The sequence below is a fragment of the Perca flavescens genome, chromosome 13 (genome assembly GCF_004354835.1).
Source record: "Perca flavescens isolate YP-PL-M2 chromosome 13, PFLA_1.0, whole genome shotgun sequence".
In the NCBI taxonomy this organism is placed as follows: Eukaryota; Metazoa; Chordata; class Actinopteri; order Perciformes; family Percidae; genus Perca; species Perca flavescens.
The window spans coordinates 8447965-8464643 of record NC_041343.1 but is presented as its reverse complement, the minus strand read 5'-3'; the positions used below and the strand labels follow the sequence as shown (position 1 = coordinate 8464643).

The 16679-nt window shown below is 40.8% G+C and overlaps 1 protein-coding gene across 1 annotated transcript; it reads right to left on the bottom strand.

The window, feature by feature from the left end:
• Nucleotides 1–4: 4 nt before the first annotated feature.
• ankfy1 (ankyrin repeat and FYVE domain containing 1) lies at nucleotides 5–16205 on the bottom strand. The gene is made up of 25 exons (XM_028595926.1): nucleotides 15709–16205; nucleotides 13609–13816; nucleotides 13184–13302; nucleotides 12538–12673; nucleotides 12259–12382; nucleotides 11467–11616; nucleotides 11158–11323; nucleotides 10347–10551; nucleotides 10170–10238; nucleotides 9594–9796; nucleotides 9402–9499; nucleotides 8351–8552; nucleotides 8096–8194; nucleotides 7795–7948; nucleotides 7212–7380; nucleotides 6502–6620; nucleotides 6064–6220; nucleotides 5721–5921; nucleotides 5457–5633; nucleotides 5198–5345; nucleotides 4432–4522; nucleotides 4088–4212; nucleotides 3836–3982; nucleotides 1812–1902; nucleotides 5–1690 (listed from the first exon to the last, which is right to left on the bottom strand). Exons 1-25 carry the CDS (start codon nucleotides 15716–15718, stop codon nucleotides 1558–1560), a joined length of 3501 nt encoding a protein of 1166 aa, XP_028451727.1. The 5' UTR covers nucleotides 15719–16205; the 3' UTR covers nucleotides 5–1557.
• Nucleotides 16206–16679: the final 474 nt, after the last annotated feature.

Genomic DNA, 16679 nt, shown 5'->3' with positions numbered 1-16679 from the left:
TGAATTGGTTTTTGACGACCTTTATGTAAAGTTGTCCTCCCTTTCTCTAAAAGGATACACCAGGAAGAGACAGGCTAGATATCTGAGCATACAGATACAATATAATGTGCATAAAAGATTAAACAATGTGCATAAAAGATTAACATAGGCAAGATTTAGGTTTGTCACAATGACAAGCACAAACTGCATTTAAGTACAAAACAGTTGTAGTGGTCAAAAATATCACACATTTATCTGTACAATTTAACAATACTTAAAGAGGCCCCACTACTTGGCCACCCCTCTACTCCACATTCTCCCCCATGATCGGAAATGTCATGTAATCTTGATAAAGTGCACCCGTTAGGCTTAGAAATCAAGAAGCGTTAAATGTGATGGGTCAAGACAACTTGACTCGAGGCAACATTGTGGGGACTATGATCTTCCTACGAGGACCTCATGGCAGATAAAAAAAATGGAATATTATCATTTGTGACTGATTTTGAAATAGGATTTAAGAATATAACAATGGCACGTAAAGACTACAAATTAAATGACATGCATAGGCATAATAGGCATTTCTGTAACTGAAGAGGATTGTTGAGATTTATATTCCTTTGTGATAAAATCGGCTTTTTCAGGTCCATTTTCCCAACTTGCCATGTTAAAAGTAAGCGCTCTGTATAATTTGGCTGATGCCTACACATGATAGACTATGTACCAATGGTGGAGAAAAACAACCCTGTGTCATGAGAAATGTCATCCTTGTCCAGTTGTGCCATCTTTCACCTCTAACAGTAAATTAATTCAATGTCCATGTTGTAATTCTGAATCAAACTGGATCCATCTAGATTAGATCACATTTGAAAATGATGCTCATTTATAACACAAGTTGCTTTCCCTTTATATCCTCCTAGTCTGTCCCACTTTATCCAGTCAGTATAGAACTGGGGTGACAGACAGAGTGAAAGATGAAAGATTACAGAAATGTGTTGATAGTTCAGTCCTTGGAGATTGAGTGATCTAGGGGCATTTTACACTTTTGCTCTGCTCTTGGTTGACAGCAGCTCTCATATAAATGTAAGTATTCATTGTGTAGCATTGGATTTATGTCTTTGGGCAGGTCACATAGCATAAAAGGCTGCTCATGGTGAAATCCCAACAGAGAACAGGAAAAAAAAAAAATGTAATTTTCATCATTGAATTGAAATTTCCCGCTTGTGATAATACGAGTTAATCATTACAAACATGAATGGGCTAGGGAAACTGATTAACAAACTGAGACCAGCCATCATCAAGCTGGAGAGATGCTTATATCCACTTTAAGATACCTTGATCAAAACGGAAACAAGAAGACAATGTTTCACTTTCTGAAATGTCCTCCTAAAACATTAAGTTTTTTTTTTTTTTTTTTTTTAGACTGGAATAGTATAAAGATGATGGTCCATAATTGTCCAGGAATCTCTTGTTAGTATGTCCTGCTACGGATGCTCCTTCTCCTGGTGTGCCTGAATAACTGTGCCAAGTTGGGCCTGGCATGGCTAGTGTCAGAGGGCGGTGAATATCCAGGCCACTGCATTACGATACCCCACCCAGAGTTAGTACATCGAAGCAGATGTCACACACCCTCACCGGCTTGTTCAAGTCAAACTTGATGATGGGTATCTCCTTTATAGAGCACTTGTGGCACAACAGGCGCCCACAGTGGCGGCTGGAGTCAAGGAGGAGACACAGGATTACCATTTGACACAAAATGAAAACATAAGTGAAATTAATTAAAAAAATATTATTTATTGCACATATAATAAAAGAAAAAAAAAAGCCGTACTAACCAGTGATGTTTCCGCGTTGTAACACCAAACTTGGCAACACATTCATAACAGTTGGACCCATCGCACCAAGGGGGCTCTTTGGACAGCATATCTAAACCAATGAAGAAAAAAAAAAAAAAAATTATCACGGGGGTCAAATACATTGTAGTCTTGCTTTGCCAGACCATGCACGCGCTGTGGAGCGTGGAGGGTCTGGCTAGTCTACACAGCATTCCGGGATGGGAGAAAAACGTGCTCTGGTTTATTGGCATTTCTTTAAACCAATCACTTTCGTCATGGTAAGCGCCACACGGAGCCGCTGTAAAGTAGTCGTGCAACAGAGAACTCAGATTGGACAGATAGTCTAGTCTAGTTAGCTGTCTGGATTTACCCTGCAGAGATCTGAGGAGCAGTTAACCATAGTCCTCAGAAATCCACCGGAGGTTAGAATTCCAACACAAGAAAAGCTGAAGGAAACAGAAATTGCATGCATCTAGCCCAATTTCCTGCAGCACCGGATCAATCCCGAAGTGGAACGTCAAGGACACAGACAAAATACACTGCATCAGAGCATGTAGCCATCGTTTTAGTTTTTCTCAGTCGCTTTGGTTAATTTCTTAAAATCGTCCTTAACATTGGCAAAACAGTAAGTGCATTTCCCAAAACAATTCGTACAAACAGCACCACACAATGGATGACCTGCACATGCCCGTAACTTGCTCAAAATCCTTAATTTATCTCCCAAAAGTCAATATTTATTTTAATGAACATGTCAGTGCTTCAGAATAAAGCGCTGTGACATTGTTTCAGTGTCAGTATTTTCTGATGTAAACTATGGCTAAGGATTTGATGATGATTGAATATTCTTCCATTTGGCATATATCAATTTCAGCAGTACAAAGTTACACATTACAGTATGTGGGAGATTGGACAATATTCACATTCACGCCTTTACTGTAACTTGTTGACAGACCATGTCATTGTGATACAGAAAAGAAAAATACAACAATGTTTAACAGGACTGCATAGCACAAAGGGAAAAAAAAAGAATACAAAAGCAGAAAAGAAAAAAAGAAAAAACAACAAGGCCGAACTATACACGCAGCACTGTATGGAGAATTACAGTGCACTCTTTCTACACCCTTCCACCACACAGCCTTAGGCCGGTTACTCACTGCCGGCGTGGTGTGAGCGTGGCGTTTCTGTTGCGTGTCAGCTGCGTGTCTTTACACACCAAAAAATGTGTCTGACGCAGCGCTGCTGCTAGCCTTGTCTGGACACATGTATGTTTCCCATTGATAAAATGAAATACCATGTTAAAGATAAATATATGATCTGATTACAGCAAAGACAACGTCGGCAGTATTGACGGCAAAATAGGCTACAGAATATTTCGTTCTGTATTGACAGGTGCAATATTAGAAAATTGATTTTTTTTTAAATTACATTCATATATCTGCATTTATACAAAACCTAGAGGCTTTCAAACATTAACATGTAATTTATTAATATGCATTTGTGTCTAAATGACATATAAACATCGGCAGTGTGTAAGCTCTTACCTGTTAACATGGGAGCCGAAATATAAACGGACATGCCACGGGCTGACACGCTCGCGCGATGCTTCCAGTGTGTAACTGGCCTTACTCCTCCTCCTCCTCTTCTTCTTCCCAGCTGTTAACCCTGTTCATTTCCTTGTTGTTCTTCCATTATGAGAGATTGTGCTCTGTCTGTACATGCTTGCCATTTGAAGGTTCATAAGATGCACCTCTGAGCTATTTTAGAGAACTGGTTGATCATTGGTTGATCTAACCCTTCACACATTCCCCTTCATTAGTGAAAGTAAAGATTCAGACAGTTGTATATAATAATTTACATGAATGTGCCAAAGCATTTGCTAGTGTTCAAAAGACAAATAAATTGCTTTGATATGGAGGTTAGAAAAGAAGTTTTTGTGAATTTCAATTCTGATCTGAGAAATGTACCAAAGCGACTGAGAAAAACTAATACATAAAGAATGTCTGATAGACAGTGTGGGAACTTACCTAGAAGGCGGAAGAGCAACTGTTTGGTTGCAACTTGGTAGTTGAAGATGTTGATGCCCTGATTATTATTGACGCCCAGTCGAGCCCCAGCCCTCACAATGGCACGGCACAGGTTTGCATTTCCTTTCATGTAGGCCAGGAGCAGAACTGCAATAGAATACAGGTCACATTCATTATAGTGTAGTATACTATATAGTATGTTTAAAATACCAGTAATAATAGTATGTATACCATTAACAGTGACTTCAGTACCTGTGTTCCCTTCATTATCTGGTTTGTCCAGAGGGTATTCAGGCATACACTCCAGGAACAACTCAAAAATGGCAGCAGCGTTCTCTTTCCCATAATGGCCTAGTACGTGCATTGGTGACTGACCCCTAAACAGACATAATAAGATGAAAAGGAGACAGGCAAGGTGACATTATAGTCTAGAAAAGAGTTATCCGTTAGGTTTAAAAATCTTACACTCTCCACATTGTTAATATTCTATGTTTTGGTTTTTATCTCATTTTCTGCATGCTACGGTGCTGATGTTGCTTCTGCAATGAGCTAAAAAGTTTGATCGTATTGTTTACTGTGAAAGAACCTGAGCGTACCTGAGATTGAAGGCCTCGGCATCAACGTTGGACTCTGTGAGAAGGGTTCGGACGTTGTTAAGGCGGCCCTGCATCACAGCCAGATGCAGAGCTAGGGAGACAAAAGAATACAATGTTATAGGTGGGATGATATTAAATAAACAATTACACAACAGAGAATAGAGTAACTCCACTTGAAATTTTTAAAGATGATAGCAATGACTCCTTTGAACAATGCAATATCTACAGACAGACAGTCTTGTTGGGACAACACTCTAATGTAATCTCTACCATGAGTAACTCTTACCATCTTTAAAAAATTAAAATAAAAAAACCAATAGAACTAACCATTTATCTTGAGAAACAGTCTAGTGCAATAACAATCTGGATATCAGTACAGCTGATCAATGAACGTCTTTGGTATGAACTAAAATGAAACATCCACAGAAGGAGCATCCACCTCGGACAGTTACTATTGCTGATGTTTGCACAGCAGTACTACAGGTCCCTTGTTGAGTCCCTGCATCAAAATATGACAACTGTCATGACTGGGTGGTCAAAGGTTGTCAATCACATCAGGAACAGGGACTTCTATTATTCCTGTTGGCAAAGGACTAATAACTCCACTGTTCAGTTTGGTGAATGAGAGACTGAAACAGACTGCCCCCTGAGTTGATTGGTAATCGGATTATTTATTTGTCAATTTGAATGCCATTTTTTAATAGAAGAATCCCAGATTACAAAACCCCAAAAAACAAAGAGCATAATAATAAAGAATCTAAAGTACCATTGTTGCCATTCTCATCCTCAGCAGCGAAGTCTACTCCATTCTCCAGCAACACAGAACAAATAGTGGCCAGGTCCTGCTGGGCAGCCAAATGTAGTGCTGTCTGCCTGTGTTTGGTCAGCTCATTTACTTTGGCTCCGGCAAGCAGCTGAAAGAAGAAAAATGCACAATAAAAACATCAACTGCAGCGCTCTTTCAATAACACTTAAATTGCCATGAATAATGAATGCAGAAGACCAAGAAATTCTCAGGTTCATACCAGGTTGCGGACAATGATCTCAGATCCAGCCTGGACAGCCAGGTGGAGAGGGGTGAGTTTGGCTGCATCCTGAACCCTCGAGTTGACATTAGCTTGGACACTGATGAGGAACAGGACACTTTCGATGTCGGAATTTTGCACAGCCACGTGGAGAAAGTTACGTCCTTTGTTGTCCACCTGGACAGAAACAGAAGTTTTAAGGGTCAGGAGAGATCAATACGAGTGCTACGGTGACACAAACTGCTGCATTAATGTCAGCGCTACCTGCTCAGCAGCACCTGGCTCCCTCTTGAGGATAGCCTCGGCTGCCTTATTGTTCTTGTGCGTCATGGCACAGGCGAAGGGGGTCATTCCTTGACGGTCGCGAATGTTGAGACGAATGTCTGGATGGGAAATGAGGAGCTGTATAATGACGTTGTGCTGGTTGCTAATGGCAGCATGGATGGGAGCCCTGCCTTCTGCATCCTGACAAATTGACAGACACAGGAATAAATGCTTAGAAAAAGAGCATGTTTACACCTCACTAATCTCTCATGAGCTGTATGCTGAAGTGGCATGAAAACAGTATCAGACAAAATAATGGACCCACTGATGTCACAGGACTGACCTGTGCATTAACATTAGCTCCAAACTCGAGAAGGCACTGCACCACCTCCTCCAATCCCCAGCTGCTTGCCAGGTGGAGGGGAGTTTGTCCATCGCGGGCTTCTTCATCTCCTTCCCCGTTAGGGCCTGGCTGTCTCGTGCTGTTTACGTCACAACCACTACACACACAACACACACACACAACACACACAACACACACACACACAACACACACACAACACACACACAACACACACACAACACACACACAACACACACAGTTAAGACAGCTAGCTACATCCAGCTCAATAACACCATGTTTTAAAACAGACATGTTTCTACTTTCAGATTGATTATGTTGTTTTATCTGTAACTGACATTTTCTTAACATAATTTGATTTAGGCAAACATGTCCTAGGATTAGGTTTCCCAAACTCTAGTGGTAAGAAGATTGGCAGACCTGCGGATGAGGAAGCAAGCAGAGACCTCATTATTCTCATCAACAGCTCTGTGCAGGAGGTTCTGCTGGCAGCCAGAGGGCCCTGTGCTCCAAGAAGTCGCATCACAGCCATGGCGGACCTAGGTGGAACAAACAAGACTCAATGACAGTCAAAATGCAAGAAAATATTTGTGTTTCCCAACTTGAAATCTATAAAACATATAGGTGTGAATACAGTCCTGTATAAGGTTTGGTGCAGCTGCTTGGCTTCAAAACATCAGTGGTTTATAGTCATTTTTGCAACCAATCCTTGTTCACTTTAGATGTTTTGGATAAGGCTGACATTAATATGTGCTGGATGTTGTATGGACATACAAACAACACTACTGTTTCAATTAATATAGGGGTAAGTATATAAATATATATATATTTTATTTTTAACATTTTGGTAACAAGTGGGAAATTTTACCCTATCAATAAAGTATTTAATCAATATAAAAGTACTTGTCATTTGCAGCACATCCAAACCCAAGAGTGAACCTGACAAACAAGATGGAGGATGTTTGCTGCCAACCAGACAACCACATGCATCAATGGCTGAGGCTCAATAAGGTTTCGTTTTCATTTCAGTTTCATTTTATCTTGAATTAAGTTTTGTAACAATTATTAAATGTCAGTGTGCCAATGAGGAACTAAGATCTCTAAATTGGCTGTGCATGCATTTGTCTCACCAGTGTGGATGCAATGTCCTCCAGGCCATTCTCCAGAGCCAGCCACAATGGAGGGTTCCCTTTGTCATCCACCACAGACATATCAGCTCCTCTTGTGCAAATGGCATCTACCACCAGTGGCAGCTGGTTACTGATGGCCAACTGTAGTGCTGTTTGTCCCTCCTGGGTCCTGGTAGTGGAGAAATTATAGACATAAAATACAGAAGACTGGAACAATTTAAAAACTTCTAACTCAAAACTGGGAGATTGCTTAAATAATCTGAAATTAATTTTGCTCTGCTGAGAGTGCAATTAAGGGGCCCTTTCCTGCCACATGTTAAATCATTTTTTCCATACCCAATGTATTTTGGGTCCCATCTTAGGTTGTTATAGGTTACTGCTCTACATATTAATTATGTATTTATTTAGTGTCACTTAATCTGGTTCAAAAAACATAACAGAACATACGGACACCAAAGTCCCTGTCGGTATCTTAACCGCGTGTCTTTCCCCAGCTTTCTCTCATAATTCCCTTCTCAAACAATTTCAAAAAACACTTTTACTGCACAAATGCTTTACAAATGCCATATAACCCAAGTGTTACCTGACATTGATGTCTGCTTGATGCTCCAGAAGGAAGAGGGCACTCTTGCTGTCCTGTCTTTGGATGGCCATGTGAAGCAGGGTTTGTCCATTGGACATAGTGTCATTGATAGAAGCACCTGAGCCTAGCAGCTGAGCTGCTATAGTGTGCATGCCTGACAGGGACAGATTGTACATGTTCTAAATCATATACACAGATCACCATGCAGTCCTGTAACAAGGTTATGCACTCCAAAAGATAATTTTGATAAAGCAGAATCAGCTGTATTACAACTTCACCGTGGAGGTGTAGTGCTGCGTACCTGTCCACAAGGCCAAGCCCAGCACTGTCTGGTCCATGGAGTCTTTGAGACTGAAGTCTGGAATGATCTGGAAGTTGTTGGTGGCATGAAGTGCATTGGCTGAAATATAGAACCATCAAGGGAAAGATACGTAAGTGGATCTATTTCAGAATGTTTAAGGACATTAGTGATAACATGTGTAGTGAAGTAAAGCAGAAATTGCTTAACACATTGTTTGCACTTTAGTTACAGGCTTTCACGTGTATACATGCCGACCTTTTTGCTCGAGGATGACAGAGACTACATCTGGGTGGTTGTGAGCAATGGCCATGTGGAGTGGGGTCTGCGTAGCCACACCAACCGTGTCGTCAGGCAGAGCCTTCTGGGTCTGCAGGTTGGGGTTGGCCCCTTGCTGGAGCAGCTCTGCTGTCAGGCTCGCCAGGCCACAGCGACACGCTGTATGAAGTGCACTCTCCCCCTGAAGGAAAGGAAAAATAATAATAATAATAATAATAATAATAATAATAATAATAATAATAATAATAATAATATCTTTATTAGTAAGACATAAGAATTTCATTTAGATCAGGGGTCAACTTCAACATTTTTAAGCCAAGGACCCCTTAACTGAAAGAGAGATGGAGCAGGGACCCCATACTATATATAGTGTATACAATTTAGTTGCATATTAAACTGGGCCAGATAAATGAAGATTGATGGATATTTATATTTTTTACACATCATGTTTTAATGTACATATAGTAAGGTTGTCATCAATGTTGCGTAAATTAAATGTAGTTTTTTTTCATGAATGTAGCCAATACATCTTTGCTACCTATGCCGGCTGTTAATCTTATTTTATTTATTTTTTCATTACTAAACATTAATTATGCAGCCCCCCCTGCAGTAACACTGGAGGACCCGCCTGTTTCAGATCTCTGATCTAGATCATATGATGAAGTTGCATTAAAAAAAAGAAAGACTCAGATTGTGATTAATACATGTAGTTACATGGCGCATGTTACAGAGCATGTAACTTGTGCACTGGTGACACACCTATGATGCATTCTATAAACTAAGACATCTTTATAAAAAATATTTAACTTTTTAAATTATACTTTCTCTTTTTTACCCATCATTTTACCCATTACCTAAATCCTTGAATCCTTAACACTTGGAAAGGGTTCTGACTTTTGATAAAAAACACTGATTGGCCAAGGTACACTGTACTAAAGGAAAGAATGTATAACCGTTACAAGGACATACTACCTGCACACTAAACCTATGTAATGGTTTGGCTGTTATGTGGCCTAATGTTCATACGCACCCATTTGTTGATATGGTTGACCTTTGCTCCATGAGTGGCAAGGAAAAGGGCAGCTGCCTCATTGCCGGCCTGAGCTGCTCTCTGCATGAGGCAGTTTTCTACGAGGGATAAAAACAAAAGGAAGATGATAATGTGTTTAAAAGACACAGGCATCATTCCATTGACTGCAGAGTGAGGTTGTTTAAACAGCACCTTTGGTAGAGTCAGGTGCATCAGGATTGCTTCCTCTCTGGAGAAGCTGGGCGGCAAAACTATTCTCGTCAAATGAGGTGCCGTTCTCTACTGGTGCATCATCCTCAAATGGGTTTACTGAGGGGTCTGAAGACAGGGTGATATACTGCAGGGCCAGCCACAGAGCTGTGCTGCCCTCGTGGTCCTTGAGTTCTAGGTCAAGCCTAACAAGACAGAAAGATTACCCAAGGTTATAGGATAATCTTCAGAGTTAAACGATGACCAAGGTCACATCATCTTTAATATATGGTGCCTTCAAACAGGGTTGTGTTCATGAGAATTCTTTTAATTAAACATTTCTAAATTGACAAGCTGTCATGTACACTTTTCTTTTTAAATTAAATGTTACATTTATTGTCTACTCTTCCAATTTGTCAGCATGGCATAGAAAAAGAAAAAGGATTAGCACAATACCAATTATTCAATTAGCTAGATATGGGGGTCTCAGGAGTTCAACTAATTGAACACCAAGCGTGGCGTCTGTGTTTGACTTTCCACAAACTCACTATTTCCATTTGAAGGCAGAATGTAACTCACTGTTTGCACTGTAGTAGCTGGTTGAACACTGGCTCATTCCCTGATGCCACAGCTTCGTGCAGCGGAGTTCTAAAAACATCAAAAGACAAACAGTTGAAGCACGACCATACTTTGCACAGTAGTTGGCCACCTTTGCAACCCCAATAATGTTCATAAACCAAGAGCCCAGTGGCCTACCTGCCCTTGCTGTTCTGCATGTTGGGGTTGGCTCCGGTCTTGAGCAGAGCCTCTGCGATTCGTGCCATGCCGCTCATCACTTCCGCAGAGTGTTTCTTGGGGCTGAAAGAACAGACCAGGTGAAGTGGGGTTTCCACTGCCCCCACTGTGGCAGCATTCACCTGAGCAGAGTGGCGAATCAGGAAGATGGAGGCAAATTCATCACCTGGAAGAAGAGGAAGAAAGATTAGAGTGGTTATATTATCTTCATTTTCAGGTTCATAATTGTATTCAGAGGTTAAATCAGAATAGGTTTACATGGTTTAAATTTAAAAAAAACACACCATATATTTGCACATTACTGCAGCTCCTCTTTTCACCCTGTGTGTTGAGCTCTCTGTTTTAGCTACAGAGTGAGACATCTCACTTCTGTTCCATCTTTGTTGGGAGTCGCACATGCGCAGTAGCTAGATAAGGACTACTAGCCAGTCAGAAGCAGAGTATGAAGGCGTGCCATGCTATGCGAGCATTATAACGTGTGTTACAAAGTGACCACGTTTGTCTCTGAAGTAAAGGCTGGACTACAATAGAGCTGTTTGGAGCAGTTTGTGAACAGTGTTTTCTGTTGGTGTAATCCAAAATCTAAGTGTGTAAGTCTGTACAAGAAACAGCCTTGAGAAGAGTTGAGTGTTTATTTCATTAATTTGATTAAGGGGGTATCATAGGTAGGGTAGGTAGATATATATTTTAAAATTAACACATTTTTGGACACCACTTTGACAAGAAAGACACAAGGGTGCCAAAAAGTGTGGTAATAACGACTCTCACACACCTCTTTGGATGGCCTTATGCAGGAGGCTCCAGCCACTCTGGTCCACCATGTCCACATCGGCTTTGTTGTTAACCAGAGTGGTGGCAATACTTTCTAATTTACGAGCGAGCGCCAGGTCTAGCGCCAGGTCACCGTTGTTGTCCAGTTCATTCAGCTTGGCAGGTAGCTGAAAACAAGATAGAACATAAAAAACAAGACATTAAACCTGTTGGAAGCATAATGGAAAACCTTCTTGCTGGTTATACTGTAACAAGCAACACAAACACTAGTTAGTGAGCAGTTAAAAAGGGGTATCTGTGGGGAGCTGACCTGTGAGTCCATCTCGATGAGATAGAGAAAGACCACATCTTCTCGCTCGACTTTGATGGCTTTGTGGAGAGGATACTCTGTTTTAGACTTGATCATCTTGTACAGTAGTTGGGCACTCATGGTGCTGAAATCTTCTTTTCTCAGATCATCCTGATAAAAACACAAGCAATGAAACACAACAATGGGTCAGTTTCAAACATCAGAACCGGCCAATGATGGAAAAAGTCAACAAGTGTCACTCATTTTCTTAAGATAGAAGCCTGAAAATAATTCGTAAGGTCCTTGAGAAGCAGTTATCAGAGCCTGAGGTGTCAGAAGCTGGGGACAGTTAACAGCCATTTTCTACACCAAAGTCATAAAGATAACCTTGATAACAGTTGCTGAGCTGTGACCTTACTGGATTTATTGTATTGCAAATGATGAGATGCCTCACACTGGCGAGGCAACACTAATCTGTCAAAAAGGAGCAAACGTGAGGAGAATACCCCACAGAAAAACAGAGAAGGTTAAGGTGATTCAGAAGTGGTATACTTATGAAAAAAAAAAAAAAGGCACATTTTGATGCCTCGGGACTCATGAAAACTGTTAAGTTTGTAGATGATCACATAATCCAGACAGCTAATAGCAGATAGCAAACTAACATGCTTTGGTAACATAATTTTTCAGTGCCAAAAGCTCTTTTCACAACAAAAACCAAATCATCCATCCCACACATGTATGCCAACGCATGCACACGAACACCCGCTAAGTTCCCCAGTTGGCCATGTACAAACACTGTCTGAAGGCACTCACCCAATGACTGGCTATGATCTCCCCACAGTAGTTCATCAGCGTGGTGGCATTTAGCTCCTCAGCTGTTTGGTAGAAGCGAATGCAGTTCCTGACATTCACGGAGGACATCACGCCTTTTTCACACCTGTCCCCGGCAGAGAAACAAATGTATTTTTGGGCCGTTAAGCCACACAGGTCTATAATATGTTATGCAACAGTAATGCTGCCAACAGAAACAATTCAAGTTGTAAGTAACTGTAGCCTGCAAATTAAAAGGCAGTATATATGACTTGTGCTGACCTTTCTCTGAGCAGCTGAAGCTGGAAGCGGTTGGCCACCTTCATCAAGTCAATGAGAAAGGCATCGTCCTCAGTGAGTTCCAACTCGTCGGTGTATGCCCAGCGTAGCATTGCCATGGCAACCTCGGGCTTGCAATCTGGAAATCCATCAAGTCACCAAGTCAGAAATGTACACAGAGTGATCAATTGCTAACCTACTGTATTTCTGAAAGATGAAAACATTTTACTTTCAGTCAGTCTCTGCAAACACCGGACTCACCACAATCATTTTGGACAATTGATAAACATAAAAAAACTTCAATTTATTCTTTTATTTTGAAAAACTTGAATGCCCTCCACAAAAACATTTGTTTAGGAGGTAGGTTCACATTTCACAAGCAGTCCTATGCTCAAATATATGAATTCAACAACCCTTTACTGATTATCTTACTGGGAAATAGGCAAGAGGGCTAAAATCTACCAAGAGCAAAACTGTGTCAAATACTGGACTTTGAAAGTCTGCATGATGAACTCCAAAATAAATATTTGGTCATCATCATCCAACTCATAAGCATGTTGACTGACAGGGGTGAGTAGGCAACAAATGGATTTTCATTATGACTTAAGCTACTCCTTTAACATAGTGAAGCTACACCAGGGTGGCTCACCAGATAGGTCCAGTTCAGAGGTGGAGGCCATGTTGGCCAGACTCCAGACATCACTGCGAGCAGCCAACACAAACTTATGGGCACTGAGATTCTCCCCTGCGACTTTCACTTTCAGATCACTGCAAAAACCAACACATTCATCTTTGAGAAACCAAGTATATTTATCACAATTCTAGGGTCTTCAATAATGCTGAAACTAACAAACACACTCAACAGCACTTAAAACATGACCTACAGTCACAGGTTTTCATGATGTTATGTGACAAGCCCGGCATCAACTACAACAATGTAGCAGCATAGGCGGGTTGTATCACACAACTCCCACCAGAGCTGACACACAACTACATAATAACATTTGCAGGACTGCTGGATTAGCAAAGTCTCAAAAAAAACTCATAGCCATCCGTTCCAACCATGCTCGTCACCTGTACTGTTCCTGCTTGTAGAGGTCGGCCACGATGTCCAGCAGACGGCTGATGAAGGTGTCTGCAGCTGCAGGGGTGGAGGAGCCCTGGCCAGGGGCCTGAGCAGCAAGCACGGCACAGCGCCTCTCGGTGTCAGCCAGCTTCTGCTGCATCTTCACATACTCCTGCCGGAGCAGGGCCAGGTGCTTCTGCAGCTTGGCCACCTCCTCTGCCGCACATCAAGGTACAGGTGACAGACAGAGGACAAGACCAGATGCAGGGATACAAAAAGGAGGTTAGAAAGACGCATTTCTGAACACAGGTTATCACTGGACCTTTTGAACCACCTTTTCCCTTAGGTAAAAGGGGTGGTCCAAAATACAATGCTTCCAATATGCATTCTTTTTTTTTTTTTTTTTTTTACAAAATAATATGATAATATGGCAGGAAATAATCATACCATGAAGGTTGTGAACTAGATTTGCAGCTACAATGCTGAGGGTTTAGAATTGTGACTTGATCAACTATTACTTTTCATAATACTGGCCTATTTCTTGTGACACTTTGCCATGTCACCTTTGTTGCACAGAAAAGGACGGTTTTCAGCATTCCCTGTATAAAGGCCATAGACTGTATAAAACTAGATATAGGCTTACAAGATGCAATTTCCCAAATCTTAAAAATTAACTACTGAAAATGATGAAATACACTTTCTACAGATATTCGTATTACAACACAATTTTATGTCTCAGTTCACAGAGGTTTACTGGAGGCCCATTTCCTTCCTTTAAACCAGTAAAGTGTAAGTGAGAAAAGAATGCTGAGATGGCAAGTTACTTCGTCCTTCCTCGTAAACCGTTACTGGCACAGCTACTGGTCATGAGGAGCAGCAGGGGGGGTGGTTCTAAAAACCACCTGATCAGCTCAACACAGGAAGGGTGGTTTGTAGGAGTAGCAACTTAGGGCCAACTGACCAGTCACAAATTCCTATACTATACTATACTAAAATCCACCTTCCTATTGCAGGATTTATGCATTTCCAAAGCAAGTTTGTACCTGCTGTTTTCCTCCTCAGACAAGTGTATATAAAACAAATCGTTATGCACCCTTAACATAAAGTGTGTATGAAATATACTCCAGTCTGGACTTGAGAACATAATCTTGTCTCTTCCAGGCTTTGTTAGGCAATAAGCTGTTGTAAATACAAAACACAATGGGAATACTATCAAACCATGCCACTCACAACATAATACAGGCACTGCAGGGGTAATTTGAAAAAAGAAAAATATGGGCCTTCTCTTTTTCATTTAAGTGAAGGCTCAGACGATCATTAAACATGACCAAAAATATGCTTTATGTTCAGAAGCAATGGAGCAGTTCCATACACAACATTAACACCACAGATTGGAGTGTTTGTTCTCTGGATTCAAGTTGGTAAGTAGATTTCCCTTGAGGAGAAACACACAGCAGGCATTCCCTGATGCCTAAGCCAAATATAGGCGGTGCCCTTAGCCATGGCAATTTTACCAGGTGGTGCAGATAACACCTGACAGGGAATGACAGCTATCCGGTCCTGTGAAGTCTCCTGTCCCATATTTACCTCTATTTCACAGAACTAATTAGGTTACAAAAAAGAAAAGAAAAAAAAGCCTATCTCCAATGAATATAACAGGAACCGTTAACTGTTACATAAATTAACGGTATAGCTAGAAAAGGTAGACAGTTTGATGCAGTCCATGACGTTGATACTTAACGTTAGCTAAACCGTAATACCAGCATTACCTGCAAATTCTGTAAGTTAACATTAGGGTTTTTTCGTACGTAGCAAACCAGCAATCTGCCTGAACAAAAATTCTTCCCCGCAGTCGAACCCTCCAACATCTCTTGTCCGGTTCGGCTAACTAGCTATACATTCCAGCTAGCAACATCAACGGGAGCTAACGACAGAGCTTGTTCACTGCTGACAAGGGTCGCAGTGCTTCATATTTCCAACCAAAGGCAATGCACGGTTTTGAAACCAAGACCCTAGCTAGTTGATTTAGTCCAACAGGTCGACAAGCATACGGTAACAGGGAGCTACCAAATAGTAAAATAAAAAATTAAATAAAAAAAATCTCATACCTTCCGCCATGTTGCTCAGCGTTAGCTCCGTGGCCTGATGGTCTCTATCGCGATATGACGAACATACAGTGTAGTAGGCAGTGGTGCTGCGTTCAAGTGGATCTCAAACCACGTTAATTGATAGATTATCACATGACCGTTAGCGTTCTTTTTGCACGGAATAGTAGCTATTTGAGTTGCGAATTTTATACACCTGGTTTAATTGACATTATGATTATTATTTTCTATGCTACAGGCTAAAAGTTGTTAGTTAACTTAAGGTATTTTCTGTCACTTACAAAAACAAGATTACTGAGTGCCAACCATAGACTGTAACAGTCTAAGGTGCCAACTCATTCAGTCGCTCATCATTTTATTGTGAGCGTGAAAATATGGAGGATGGTCTGCACTGACGAGAGCTGAAAGGAAAGCTGTTTCTGACCCAAAGCAGTACAGTATGGGCGCATACACTGTATAAAACAGTATACGTGCGTTGAAATTGGTCAATGGTTGTCAAACGTATGTTGCCTTTAGGTGCTCCTGCTAAACTACTACGTCCAAGATGAAAAGTTTACTAATGTAGCTAGCGAAGCTCGACAGAGGTAACAGGTGATCAAGTTAATAGTCTAAATGCAAATTTTAAGGATAAAGTAGATAGACAATAGACAATGCTGTACTATTTTCTAGATTATACACATATGTATGAAAACTATTGTTTTCTCTGCTAATCACATTTTCACTGAGATTCTGTCTCCCAAATCAGTGAAGATTTAGTTTATCAAAGTATTGTATGGTGGAAATAAGTTATGTTAAGTACTGTTTTACCTACGTATATCATGGTTGAAGCTCACTTTCCTACTGGAACATTAAATATAATTTACTTGAGCAGATAGTGAATAAAAAGCAAGATAATAAGGGAGTCAGTTTGTAACACAATTCAAATTCTTTCCTAAACAGTGATGTGCTTGTGGAGGGGACAAACAAAGCTGTTT